A 14,926-nucleotide genomic window follows, 5' to 3' on the forward strand; every position below is an offset into this window, starting at 1 on the left:
AGACTGTGAGTCCTAAACCCTTACCAATGAAGGTTAACACGGTGGGTACTTCAGTAAATTTTTAAAGCTGTTTAAATCCAAATCAAAAATTATCTCAGTCATCCAACAGAACAAAAGCTGAAATGTTTGGGGAAACAAACATTCATCTGGTCATAAAGAACTTGAAAGTACATCAGAAGCAAAAGTGAAAGCAACCAGGTGCATAGCTTTAAGAGCCATGTAATTCAAAAGAGAAGTGAGTTAGTATTTTATAGCTCAAGGACCTTATTGATCTGTGCAGAATAATAAAAAGTCACTTGTTCTCACCTTACTGGAAAAAATGCTTAACATACATATTTGGAACAAAAACTTAAATATTCCTTAAAAAGTTTTAGTACCAGGACTGAGGAAATTTCTACTTCTACATAAACACCTTTTCAATTTACAAACGACCACAGCAGCACTAGGTATTCATGGTTCCAAGAATTAGATGTTACTATAATTGCTTTATGTGCAAAACAGCGATGCCTCAATCAATGCATCTTCTGAAAATGTGTTGCTTTATTAAGAAGTTTGTTTTCAAAAATCTTCAGTGATCATTTCAAGTGAAACCAAGTGTACTTATATATGACAAAAATACCTCTGGACACAGAGTCTTATTTACTGGCTCATAAAAGGCATATTCACACATTGAAGGTAAACAGTTTCTTAACCTCTCAGTTTCATCATTTTTGTGTACAAAATGGAGCTACTAATCTCCCACACAGGCTGTCGGAAAAATTAAATGAGATCATATATGTAGTACTTATTCTTTACTGTGCCTGATACTAATTAGCTCTCAGAATAAGTGTCTCTCCTCCTTCAACCAGAATTTATTTTCTCTCTAACTGTATGTAAAATATTTGTCCTCCATAAAAAGAATTTCAGACAGGTGGAGATATTTCAGGATTTTAGGACATTCCAAGAAATCATTAAGCCTTTGATCAAATGACCTCTCCCTGGAACCAGGAGTAACTGGCAGGGTCTATTCTGGGAGCTGCTTGGGAATTACAGGGAGTGAAATAACTTATGTCCTTTGACACCAGCTTTTTCATGACCTTGGAGGCTTCTTTGCTCTTTTACACTCTCACCCAACTCCTTCTCCGCCTGCCCATGGAATAGAAGCCTCTCTCAGACCCCTGCTTGCATTCACCCATCTTCTTCTACTTCTGCCTTTTTTCCTCTTCTTAGAGAGTCTTAGAGATCTTCTTCAAAAAGCCAGTGCCCCATTCATTCCTTCATTTCCTCTACATCGAAAGAAGAAGCAGATGGTGGGAACTTATTGACATACTGATTGCCTACTTTGGCAATGAATATCTCTGAGGTCCTAAATTCTGACGAATGTTTTGCTTCTCACTTAAATTTCAGTGAAGCAGCACAGCTTAAGAAGACCCAGACTTACCACTCTCTACTAAAATGACCCTGAACAATCTGCTAAGTTCTCCATGTCTCAGTTACGTCACTTGTAATATACAAACAATAATTCTGCATGAACTAAAGAAAGTAATTTTTCTGATGGAAAAGAAAAAGACAAAACAAAACAAAAAAATAAAACTTTTTGTTTTCAAGCATTGTGTTCAATATACATCCCTCACCCTCACCTTAGAGGGCTGGGATTGAATCGGAGATGCAGTGAGCCTGAGGGGTGGGGTGTAGTTCAGTGACGTGAAGACAGCTCAGGGTTGGGTGAGGGTACTTGTTACAGCCTTTAGGATTTTTTTAAAACTGAAAGCATAATTTTTTTAAAAAAAGAAGAATAAAACTGTCGCTAGATTCCCGGGGGGCTTGTGAAAATATCATGTATCTAGCTGGATTACCTGATGGGCTGTTTTGAGGATCAAATGATACAATCCTCAGGAGAGTACTTTCTATAATGTATATTGTGACCTTGAGGTTTGGTAATGTTCTCTCTCTCCATGTTTTCTGCTCTTCAGGCAAAACCCCCGCAGTTGATAGATCACTAAGACTTTGGATTGTAATGAACCTTGGGGTCATCTTTTCTAATCTTTCTCAGATGAGGCCCTGCGTGTACGCATGCTGCACAAGTAAAAGCAGATGGCTCTGGCATGCTTAGAAAAACTAAATCTGCAGTAATACACATGGGGACGTATGTCCCCTTTTCTCTCAGTGTACTATGAATGGACATAAGATCATCTTAAGACATAACTGATTTGTATAAAAACAGTAGCTTCTATTTTTCATGATCGTATCTAAATTTGGCAGTGATCTTTGAAAGTTAACTGCCATTCCTTTAAAGTTAATGGTTTCTTTATAAAGTTAAAATACCATACTATACAATCCAGTAATCCCACTCCTTATACTTGAATATTCCCGGTAGCTTTATTCATAAAACCGGAGTAGAAGCAACTCCAATGTCCATCTGCTGAGTGGATAAATACACTGTGGTATATGCATGCAAAAGAATTCCGCTCAGCAATAGAAAGGAATGAACCACTAAAACTCAACAATATGAATAAATCCAAAAGCATTATGCTAAGTGAAAGAAACAAGACACAAAAACCTACATACTGTATGATTGCATTTCTCTAGAAAAAGCAAATCTATATGGATGGAAATCAGAGCTGCGTTTGCCAGGGTAGGGGGATGGAATTGACCACAAAGATGCAAAAGGAAAGTTTTGGAGGTAATTGTGGTGATGGTTATATGATTGTATATACTTGTCAAAGCTCATTGAATTGTATCCTTTTAAAAAGTGAAATCACTGTATATAAATTATACCATCATAAAGCATTTTAAAGAAAAGTTAACTGCCAAAGAGATTCTCTTAATTTTCAGTCTTATAACTAGCTAATTTATAGGACAATCAACCAACTAAAAGATCACAAATACAGTAACTAAAACTTGAAAGGTGAAAAATATTTGAAATGTTCCAAATTTGAAATTCGAAATGTAAAAAAAATTGAAATATATTAGAGAACCTGGACAAATTTATCCTTCCCTGTTAACCACTATCATGTCTTTATTATATTACTGGTAGAATAAATGATAAAAGTAAGAATGAAAAATCAAGCAACTACTTTGTCTTTTGAAGATTTTAAACTAATTACAGAAGGTTATTCCCATGTGTGGATCAGTTAACCCTGTCTCTCTAATTTATGGAATTTTCATTTTACTGACAAATCACTACAAAAACCTCCAGAGTCACCCAGATTGAGCTGAAATTTCATCTTCCCTGCTCTACTCCCACTAGAAACCTCTGATCATTTAATTATTTACTAATTAATTCCACATTCCTTCCCCACTTCCAAAGGATCTCAGCAACTTCATAAACAAGTCAGGCAGGGTAATAATGGAGAAAAAATGTTGAAGCACAAATAAATGCAGGGTGAAGAGCCAAATAACTACGGGAAGTAGTTACAAATTTTGCTCTAGGCCTCTAAGTGGCCTAAAAAAAGAGGGAAACATATTGGTATGACTCAAAATGTCTATAAGATAAAGAAAAAACTAAGTATTAAGGAGTGCAACACTCTTTCTGATACCAAGACCAACGTGAAAATTTTCCCATGGATCCTCTGAAAGAGGAAAGTGTGAGACACCAACAAACATCTTCAAGAGCCCATAAGAAAAGCCACAACAGTGAGTTTTCTGTGCCATCCTTAAAGCCACAGAAAAATTCAAGAAGATAATGCCACTCTAGGAGGGGAACATGGTAACTGGGGTGGAAAGGTGGCAGGGAGAGTTACTTTTCACTATACACATATCCTTTTGAAGCTTTTGAGGAGTGCGCAACCTATACACATTGCCAAATGGTGGTTAGTAATAGTTAGTAGACTGGAGAGGCAGGCCACCTGGTTCCAATCCCAGCTCTACAAATAACTAGTTGTATAATGTTGGGCAAGCTCTGTGCCTCACCTCTAATGTGGGGATTGGAGGCTACCTCATTAGATTGTTGGGAAGGTTAAATGATTTAATATGTATAAGAAGCTTATGCAGGGCTGTAGCACAGGAAGACTGTTCAAGAGGAAGCAGGTAGCCTTTTGAGTAGAAAGCCTGGAAACTCCAAAAGCATGTCAGGTATTGTAGTGAGGAGAAAGGGATGTGTCACTCTGGGGAGAACATGTTTTAGTTCTTGCTGCCCTTTGCACTTATAGGCTTTGTCACCCACTAGTTAGCTCATTTTAAAACAATGTAGTGGGAGGGGATGGGAGGCACAAACTATTAAGATGGGCTCAGAGATGTATTGCACAACACAGGGAATAGAGCCAATATTTTGTAACAACTGTAAATGGAAAGTAATATTTAAACATTGTATAAAAATTAAACAAAAAAATTAAACTTAAAAAATAAAAATAAAAAATGAAACAGTAAAAAAAAAAAAAAAGATGACTAAGAAAAAGAAAAAAAGAAGCTTAGTGTCAGGTATGTGTTGGCTATTACTACTAATAATGCCAAAGTGAAGTTCTGCAAAGGTTGTCCTGTGATGGGGCAGAACATTGTTGTTCTATGTATAAAGTTCAGCGATAATCAGATTTTAGTCAAGAATATATATTTAGAGTATCTAGCAGATATGAAAATCAACTGCCCTGCCTGTGGGATTTATGCAACTAACGGGCCTGACTTGTTTGATTTTGTTATGTGTTTTAAAAGACAATATAATACTAAGCATTGTTGAAAGAAATTAAAGATTTAAGTAAGTGAAAAGACATCCCACGTTCATGGATCAGAAGGCTTAAGTCGTTAAGTTGACAAACTGAGCTACAAATTCAACACAAGCTTATCAAAATTCCAGCTTCCTTTACTGTAGAAATTAATAAATTGATCCTAAAATTCATATGGAAATGCAAAGGACCCAGAATAGCCAAAACAATCTTGAAAAAAGAAAAAAAATGGAGAACTCACTCTTCCCAATTCTAAACTTACTACAAAGCTGCAGAAATCAAAAAAGTATGGAACTAGCATTAGGATAGACATATATGTCTATGCAATAGAATTGAGTCCAGAAATAGAATTGTCACATTTATGGTCAACTGATTTTCAACAAAGGTGTCAAGACAGTTCAAAGGGGAAACAATAGTCTTTTCCACAAATGGTGCTGGGACAACTCAATATTCACATGCAAAAGAAAGAAGATGGGGACTTCCCTGGTGGTCCAATGGTTAAGAATTCGCCTTCCATGCAGGGGACGCAGGTTCAATCCCTGGTTGGGGAACTAAGATCCCACATGCCGCAGGGCAACTAAGCCTGCGCCACAACTACAGAGCCCGTGTGCTCTGGAGCCCGCGCGCCACAGCTAAAGAGAAGCCCATGCGCAACAACTAGAGAGAAGCCCGTGCACCGCAACGAAGAGCCTGCATGCCACAACTAAGACCCAACGCAGCCAAAAATAAATAAATAAATATAAGAAGCTGGACCTCTACTTCACACCACGCACAAAAATTAACTCAAAATGGATTACAGGCCTAAATTTAAGAACTAAAGCTATAAAACTCTTAGAAGAAAACTTAGGGGTAAATCTTCATGATTTTGGGTTAGGCAATGGTTTCTTAGATATGACACCAAAAGCACAAGCAAAAAAGAAAAATAAATAAATTTGACTATGTAGAAATGCAAAACTTTCGTGCTGCAAAATATACTATCAAGAAAAGTCAACCCACAGAATGGGAGGATAGATTTGCAAATCATATACATATGCATATAAGATATATCTGAATATGCATGAAATATATATCTGATAAGAGATATATATGTATTCAGAATATATAAAGAACTTTTTTTTCCAGATTTTTAAATTGAAGTATAGTTAATTTACAATGTTGTGTTAGTTTCCAGCGTACAGCAAAGTGATTCAGTTTTATATATACATGTACTCTTTTTCAGACTCTTTTCCACTATAGGTTATTATAAGATATTGAGTATATTTCCCTGCACTATACAGTAGGTCCTTGTTGTTTACCTGTTTTATATATAGTAGTGTGTATAAGTTAATCCCAAACTCCTAATTTATAAAGAACTCTTACAACTCAAAAATAAACCAACTCAGTTAAAAAATGGGTAAAGGGTTTGATTAGACATTTCTCCAAAGAAGATACTCAAATGGCCAGTAAGCACATGAAAAATGCTCAACATCACTAGTCATTAAGGAGATGCAAGTCAAAACCACAGTGAGATACCACTCCAAACCCATTAGAATAGCCATAATAAAAAAGATGATAACAAGTATTGGTTAAGATGTGAAGAAATTAGAACCCTCATACTAGTGGGAATGCAAAATGATATCTACACTTTTGAAAATGGTCTGGCAGTTCTTGAGATGTTAAACATAGGGTTACCATATGATCTAGCAATTCTACTCTTATTATATATCCAGGAGAAAGAAAAATATATATTCACACAAAAAATTGGAAACAAATATTCATAGCAGCATTATTCATAATAGCTAAAAAGTGGAAACTACCAAAATGTTCACCAACATGTTTACCCATAAAATGGATAACTAAAATGTGATATATCCATATAATGAAATATTATTTAGCAATGAAATTCCTTAATGAAAAGGAATGAAATACTGATACATGCCACAACATTGAAGAATCATAAAAACATTTCGCTAAGTGAAAGAAGCCAGTTAAAAAAGACCACATATAGGCAAATCTCTATAGACAAATCTATGGAGACAGAAAGATTAGTAGTTGGCTGAGGGCTGAGGGAAAGGGAGAGAACGAGGAGTGATTGCAAGTGGGTATAGGTTTCTTTTTGGGTGATGAAAATATTCTAAACTTAGATTGTGGTGATACTTAACACAAATCTGTGAATATACTAAAAACCATTTAATTGTATACCTTAAACGGCTGAATTTCATGGTGTGTGAATTATATCTCAGTAAAGATTTTTTTTAAGGCAATGTAACTAGTCACCAGGCCCTTGCAACTTGTGGAGTTTGGGATTCCAGCTCTCACGTAAAGAATGGGCTGCTTTGGGCCTCCAAGGATAATATTTCTTGAAACTAAGCATCCAATTAGAAATGATCAGGGTTCTGATCACTGGCAACAATTCCAGGTATGGATTTTTTGTTTGTTATCAATTAAGGGCAAATTTTTAAGTAGTTAGTTAACTAGTTAGTTCCTGTGTCTGGCCAGATGTGGTATATCTATTTCATGGGCTGTCTGTGGGAACTGTTTGTGTCTTAGGGCAGCAGGTTGCCCTCCTCTGGAATATATTTCCAGGTCAGTTGCTCCCACCATCAATTAGTGTGTGTGCTCGAGGGAATGCAAACCGATCTCGGCATTATGTTAAACAAAACATAATTAGGAAGGTAAGTATCCTGCCAAAACATTACATAATGCATTCCAAAGCCAACTAAAAATTAATTTGGACCAACCATGCTGAATCTATGCATTTAGCATAGATTTAAATGGCTAATAGTTCTGTGTACTCATGTAGAGTACAGATTTTCTTTTTTAACTTAAATCTTTCTTTTAAGAATCAGAAATTCGAGCTTCCCTGGTGGCGCAGTGGTCTGCCTGCCAATGCAGGGGACACGGGTTCGAGCCCTGGTCTGGGAGGATCCCACATCCTGCGGAGCGGCTGGGCCCGTGAGCCACAGGTACTGAGCCTGCGCGTCTGGAGCCTGTGCTCCGCAACGGGAGAGGCCGCGACGGTGAGAGGCCCGCGCACGGCGATGAAGAGCGGCCCCCACTCGCCGCGACCGGAGAGGGCCCACGCACAGAAACGAAGACCTAACACAGCCAAAAATAAATAAATAAAGCGTAAAAATTAAAAAAAAAAAAAAACCAGAAATTCTACAAGTTTAAATTTCACAGGAGAAAATAAACAAATGAAAATCTCAAACATTTGTCTCAGTACAACATGTATTGAGGTAGTGTTACAGGTAGTATCTATCTACTACCTGCAAAGCCTTATCATCCAGAATGTTCAAACACCTTGCTATTCAGAGTTGGTCCACAGCCTGGGAATCACCTGAGAGATTCACCCCAAACCACTGAGTCAGAATCTGCATTTTAATAAAATCCCCAGGCAATCCGTGGTCACACTATATTTTGAGAGGCCTTGATCTCATACCTTATGAAGCTCAACGTGCAACAGCCTCAGGAAAACCGGTCAGTACGTCACCAATAGTAATATCAATTAAGACAACATGCAAGAGTAGACTGTAGCAACCTTGAAATGTCCCTGTTTGACTCAATGTGGTAAAAGCTGTAAACTTTCCATTTCTGTAAATATACATGAAACACAGGAAAGGAGGCTGTGGTGACCGCTTTTACTGAAACACACTGTGGGGTGGAGCAGAGAGGAGCTCGTTCCCAAGGGAAGCTTGCCAGTTCTAGTTGTCCCCAGCTCTTCCTCCAGGCTTTGCCCTTTTGGCCCCAGCACCACACCCTGCAGAAGCCAGCCTGGATACTTAGACTTCAAGAAGCAGGTGGTTAAGGGCCACTGATGGCTGGAGGGTTCCTGGGTGAAAGATGGAAACCTCACTCCTTCAGTTCCACTTATCAGTATGGAAAAAGCAGTTCAGACCTGGAAGCATCACTCTTGTTTTCCCTCTCCCCAGACAGGTGCGATTCAACTATAGCCTTTATATTCCTTAAAGAGCTCCAACTCTTCTAAGCCTACAGGCCTTGAATAAGTGGAAACCCATCCACTGCAACTTTGCCCCACATTTCCACTTCCTGCAAAGGAAGTTTATAATGCCAAGTAACCAGGCAGTCTTCCCAAGTGAATCAGTGGTCTCCATTGCCATAATCAGGAAGGGGGAAAGGATTCAAGAGAGTCTCCCAGAGGGTGACATTTAAAATGCTGATTCTTGGGTTCTACCATTAAGAATCTGATTCAGGGGTCTGGGCTTAGGACCAAAAATTTTCAGTTTTGACAAGTGCCCCAAGTGATTCTAATGTAGGAGGTCCAGGCTTACACTCGAAGAAACAGTGATATAAATGGTTTGAGAATAGCAATTCCACCTTTACAAATAAATCACTTATTCTAAAGCATCTATTTCATTATTTCAACTGATGCTGTCAACTTCCTGTTTGGCTTCCATTCAGCATTTACTGAGCAACTACTGTTTGCAGAGAATTGTACTAGCTGCTTCTTTCCTGGTGTGTTTGGGCTGGATAGAAGAGATGGGGAGAGAAGGGTGTGATCACATCAGAGAGCTATTTCTCAACTTCCTAGAAAAATGACAAATTCACCTTTTCATGATTTGTGAAACACATTAACCTAAACAACTGTATTACCCAACCACAGTTACCAGAATTTACTAACCTTTTAGGGCACCAGTGTACCAGAGGTATCATGGCCTTGCACGAAGAAAGTCAATTCTGTAAGGAAACTGCCATGGTTCAAATCCTACCTTCTCCACTTACATGATATGACCATTGACAAGTAACTTAACTTTTCTGTGCCTCAGTTTCCCCATCTGTAAAATGAGGATTATAGAACCTACTTCATTGAGTTAACGTGAGAAATAAATGAAAACACTTAAATATCTAATTGATGCAGAGGACTTCGAGAATCTAACATAATGAAGATTTATTCTTTTTTTTGGTTAAGGCCACAAAACCGTTGTGAGAACACTAAGAAATTCTTCCAGAGGCTGATTTGGAATTCGAGGTGAAGAAAGTGGAATTAAACTTTATGTTTAATTCAAGCAGTTCAGATGAGTTATTCTAACTAGAGTGATCTGGGGTTTTTTGGAAGGTTCCCTAACCCTTGGCTTCTTCGGGAGTTTGTCCCAGTGATGCCACACTCTGCCCCAAAGTCCCCCTCCAAACCCCCGGTTCGGGGGTACACGGAGGCCCGCGGTCCAGGCAGGTGCCCCGCGGGAGCAGGAGCAGGACCAGAGGGTCTGGGGAGATGGACCCAGAGCCCAGCCCCAGGGCTGGGAGGGCTGAGTGAGGACCCGGGTCCCGCAGTCCCGGGGCCGCCTCCCGGGGAGGATGCCGGGGGCGCGGGGAGCGTGCGCGGCCACGTGACAGCCGCTATAAGAGCGCTCCGGACGGACGCTCGGCTCCCGCCGCGCCTCCTCCCCGGCCGCGCTTACTCCCCGCGCCCGGCTTCTCCGAGCCACCAACCTGAGGCTGCGGCTGCGGCGGCCGCCCGCGCCCCCGGCAGCACCATGACAGGTATGCGCCGCGCCGCCCGCCGCCGCCGCCGCCGCCGCCGTCCCGGGACGCCGGACTCCTCGCCCCGCGCGGCCCCTCGCAGCCCCGCCGCCTCCCTTCTCCCCCCACGCCCGCCCCTCCGCCCCGGGGGAGCTCCCAGCAGGACGAGGACCGCCGCAAAGTTGCAGGCTGGCCGCAGCCGGGCGTGTCGCTTCCTGCGTCAGCCGCTGCCCCGCCGGCCCGGGGGCCCGAGCGGCCGTCTAGAGCCCGGGGACGCAGCCGAGGGGGCCCGCCAGGCAGCGCCTGGGCCCTCCTCCGAAGCCCCCGTTCCTGCTTCCGTCTCCTTGCCCTTCCTCCTGCGCGCACCGTGAAGGGCGGGCGGGCGAGCGGGCGGAGCAGCTGCGGCCGGCTGCGTGGGGGTGGGGAGCCGGCTCCCCCGGGGCGCCGGTCCCGAGCCCCGGAGCGCGGCGGGGTCGCGAGGCGCCGCCCCCCACCGCCCGCGGGCAGCAACTCCTGGAAGGGGCAGGCGCGAGGCGGGGACGCCGGTGGTCCCGGCCCGGCTCCTCGGCCGCCCTCTCCGGCGCTGGCCGCCACGCCGAGCCTATTTTTAGGCCTTTGGGGCTGGGTTGCGGGAAGCCGGAGCCCGGCGAGCGCCCCCGGGGAGCGGGCCCGGCGTGGTGGGAGGGCGCCGGCCCACTTGTTGCAAGGTGTCCGGCCGCACGGCGAATCTGCCCCCCGAAGACCGGAGGCCCCGAGGTAACTGGTCCTTGCTGTGCTGTTGAGGCGAACAGTGGGGTTATTACAGCCATTGAACTGCGGGAAGGTTGCAGATGTAACCCGGGGTTGGCCGTCTCTGGGAAGGTTGAACCTCCTACCCAGTTGTCCTTGGTCTTTCCTGTTCCTTTGCTAGGTCTGGCGTTCTAGCCTCTGTTCCTAAGCATTTGTCCTGCTTCCCGCTTCATCTGGGAAATCATCCATATCCTAGCTTCCTGAAAGCCTTGAACCCTACTTATTAAACTTGTCTCCTTGCTCCCCTGGAATCAGGACCGTTTTTGTGTTAAAACATCCTTCATTATGCCCCAGATTAAGTGCCCTTGGGACAGGCTGAGTGAAATGTTGCCATCTTATGATGGGTTGAAGGAACAAGTACAAGTTGATGGGTATGTCAAGGGACAGGGGGCCCTGTTCTGAGCTTTCGTAGCGTGACTGGCTGGGAAGCCAGTGACCCCGGGGGAGGGCACACCAGACTTTCTACAACTTAAAGGAGAGTTCAACACTACGTGTGAAGATGGCCCTCAGATCTGCAGCTGGGGAGTGTGCTGGCCCACTTGACAACCCACAGCTTCCTCTCACTTCTCAATGGAATGAATGTCCACTGCCCCCAGCCTCCACTTAGGAAAATGGGCAAAGAGAGAATGAGGAAACCTAAGATGGAAACAGAGTGACTTCATGACAGAATGGCTCAACTCCCTGCTTGGGCAGCAGTGCCCCAAGTGAGCCCTGGCGGAGCTTGATCCTAAGTATCCGTATGTTTGGATGCCCACCAACCTGCTAATGTTAAAATCCCTTTGGAGAGGCAGTGTGCTCCAGAATCATCCCGGGGAAGGGCTGGAGAAATCCTAAAGGCTGGGCTGGTGGCCTTGCGAGGGTGGGGCTTATTCAGGAGGAAGGAGAATTCATGCATTTGCCCCTGGTCCTGGCAACTAAATGATTATTGGAGATTGATTTTTGAATGTGTGTGTGAGAGAGAGAGAGTGTGTTGAGGTGCCCCAGGGTACAGGGTAGGGGTACTGCTTGCTTCTCCAAGGAAAAGGAGGCAGGTTTGCTAGAGCTTGTGAGGTGGTCCCTAAATCCATTTAACAGCGGTGGGCCACAATTTAGATAGAAGCATCAAGGAGGGAAGGCTTCTTGGGGGAGGTGATGTTTCAGAGAGACTCAGAGTGACTCTTGAGTGGTGATTGGATGGCCATGGAGTCTTTGCTCCAGGTTGAGGAAACAGTAGAAAAAGCCTGAGACGTGGAACATGTGAGCGCCAGAATGAAGAATATGGCCTCTGCTTTCAGATGCTCTCAGTTGAGGTTGTTGGCTGGATTTGTGCTTGGCTGAAAATACTGTCTATGGTACCTTGTAGGAGAAACAGAAAATGCACTTCTTGATCTCTTCTTCACTACCTGTTAACTGCCTGAGGTTCCCCCTCTGGGTGTTAAGCTGCTGTTTAGTCTGAGAATTTAGCATGTCTGGACTCTAAATTGGATTGAATTTTTACAGCTTTGTCAGCCTCTTGAAGGTTGCCAAAGATTGCCTGCTAAAGAATGGTCTTGAGCCATTCTTATAGTGGACACTGGGTTCTCCCTCTCACCCTAACCCCCCACAAGAGGCTGCTCTTTTATTAATACAGCCAGTTGATCACAGAGGAGCTGATTTTGCCAAATTATAGATTGAAAAGGGTCCTGGGGTAGTGTTTTCTAGGTAGGATAGTGTAATGAATGTGTGTTCGTTTTCCTTGTATTAAGATCAGGCCTTTGTGACACTGACCACAAACGATGCCTACGCCAAAGGAGCCCTGGTCCTGGGCTCGTCTCTGAAACAGCACAGGACCACCAGGAGGCTGGCCGTGCTCGTCACCCCGCAGGTCTCGGACTCCATGAGGTGAGGACCTCGCTGCCCCGCTGTTGGTGGGGCTCGGACATCCCTCTCCCCTGTTTCTGGCATCGGTGGGCATTGAGGCCATACCCTTTCCAGGGGTTGCGTGCTGGTGGAGAAACATGAGAGTTGCTGAGTGAAGGATTCCTGGGTCTAAAACCTCTTCCTGGCTCCTGGGAGATGTTCCAACCAAGCTCCCTCTGGGAGGTGGTGTTCTGGCCCTTGCCCTTACTGATTCCAACCAGGAGTAGGGCTCTCCCTTAGGCAGGTCCTCTCGGGGTAATCCGAGTGAGTGACTCAGTCCAGCCATGCCCTTCATGTCCTCACGCTTCACTTGCATGCCTTTCCCCAGATGCAGCAGGGACTACTTTGTTCCTGTTTCTAATGGGGGAAACCTCCTGTGACTTTGAAAGAAAGTAGCAGTTTTCTCCACCCCAATTGACATTAGTAACCTAAAGATCTTTATTTACAATTTAATAGACTAGAATATTTGCCAGAGGGCTCTCAGAATTAGGGGTCCTGCTAGGAGAGCACCCTGAGGGGCACAAGCTGTTCTTTGCCTGGGTTAGTTCATGTTAATTGGTTGGAATTAAATTTTGAAGTATCTGAATGAACTACCTTGATCCTAATACTAACTTACTTAAGAATATCTGGGCACACTAGCAGCTCTGTATTGTGTTTATTTTTGCATTCTCCTATCCCTTTTAGAAGTTGAAAATGCTCTTTTTGAGACTTTTTTCAAAAAATGTAAGCCCATGCCAAGGACCTCTGAAAAAGAGGCATTATACATACATACATATATCTCTCACGCTAAGAACCTTATTCCTAAAGGGTAATTTAGGAAAATGCCCCCCCAAAACTGTCTCTTATGTGTATGTCCTAATCTATAGTCTATTCAGTGAGAATCGTGTAAGGAGGTGGATACAGTCTTAGAAAGCAAGCCCCCTTTACTGTGGTAAATGGTGCCACCATTTCTTTCAGAGATCAAGTTTACTGTGTGAACTAGAACATATGTTTATACAGCTTTGGAGACAGATAATACATTACCAGTTTTGTTCTGCATGCTTGATATTTTTATAAACTTTCAGTGATGGCCTGTCTTTATCATATGTTTTTCCTTGTGCTGAGTTTAGTGTCTTACCTAAGTACACCCCACTTAACCTCACCTCAGGCTTGCTTTCTAAAATATATCTTTAGTTAATTTGGGGCAGAGAGAAATGTTGTACCTCACAAACTAAAGTGAGTCTCTCATGCCAGGAGTGCAAAGCACATAATAAATGCTGGTTGTATGCGATGCTAAAAAATGGAAACCGAATAACTGAGTCATTTAATAACTTCTTTTAGGACACAGCTTCAGGCAGTTCTCTGTCAACTGCTTTGGCAAAAATTATTAGTTATAGGCTTCAGTGCAGATATTATATGCCCTTAACTCAGCATCATTTGTAAAAGTATTCAGTGGTCAGCAAGAACCCGTTGTAATAAAATATTATTGTTAAAGCATAGGCTGTTGAAAAGATGTATTACCAAACATCAGTCACATTTTTACAAGCTATTTCACAATTTGCCTGGTATTCAGAGGTACAGTAAAACATAGAAAACTTCTGTGATAATGTTTTAAGACAAGAGGTTCATCCTCACAGTAAGCAGTTCTTATTGTTTTAGTGAAGTTAACTGCACATGCAAATTAACACAGTTTGTCCTGAAGTAAATTACGACATATTTAAGAGATGGCAATATACCAAAGTAACAGATTCTTTCGTAATTGATAAGCTAAATAGAACGCCGTCTTATGTTAAATGGGTCACTTGTTCTGAAGAGATGATGAGAGCTGTTTTCTGGATTTTGTTTTTGACAGGAAAACTTTAGAGACTATCTTTGATGAAGTCATCATGGTAGATGTCTTGGACAGTGGTGATTCTGCTCATCTAACCTTAATGAAGAGGCCTGAGTTGGGCGTCACGTTAACTAAACTCCACTGCTGGTCACTTACACAGTATTCAAAATGTGTATTCATGGATGCAGATACTCTGGTGAGTATGGCTTTGATGGCTGGAAAGATGGATATAGTAACTGAGACCAGTTAGGCATTTGAAGAATGCTGTCAAGACTTGACAGTAAAGTTCAGATAAAACCACTGTTGTAAAAAGTGTCAGGTGTTGAAGGAGAGTAGGACCCGGCTGCCTCAC

At 42.8% G+C, this 14,926-nt stretch overlaps 1 protein-coding gene across 1 annotated transcript in view; it reads left to right on the top strand.

Moving 5' to 3' along the window:
- The first annotated feature begins 9,964 nt into the window (after positions 1-9,964).
- Positions 9,965-14,926, top strand: part of GYG1 (glycogenin 1) — a 37,256-nt gene continuing 32,294 nt past the window's right edge. Inside the window, exons 1-3 of the mRNA XM_036850854.1 lie at positions 9,965-10,118; positions 12,611-12,746; positions 14,596-14,770. Of these exons, the coding sequence (XP_036706749.1) occupies positions 10,112-10,118; positions 12,611-12,746; positions 14,596-14,770 (318 nt within the window). The 5' untranslated portion in view covers positions 9,965-10,111. The remainder of the gene's footprint in view (positions 10,119-12,610; positions 12,747-14,595; positions 14,771-14,926) is intronic.

The sequence above is a fragment of the Balaenoptera musculus genome, chromosome 4, assembly GCF_009873245.2.
Source record: "Balaenoptera musculus isolate JJ_BM4_2016_0621 chromosome 4, mBalMus1.pri.v3, whole genome shotgun sequence".
Taxonomy (NCBI): domain Eukaryota; kingdom Metazoa; phylum Chordata; class Mammalia; order Artiodactyla; family Balaenopteridae; genus Balaenoptera; species Balaenoptera musculus.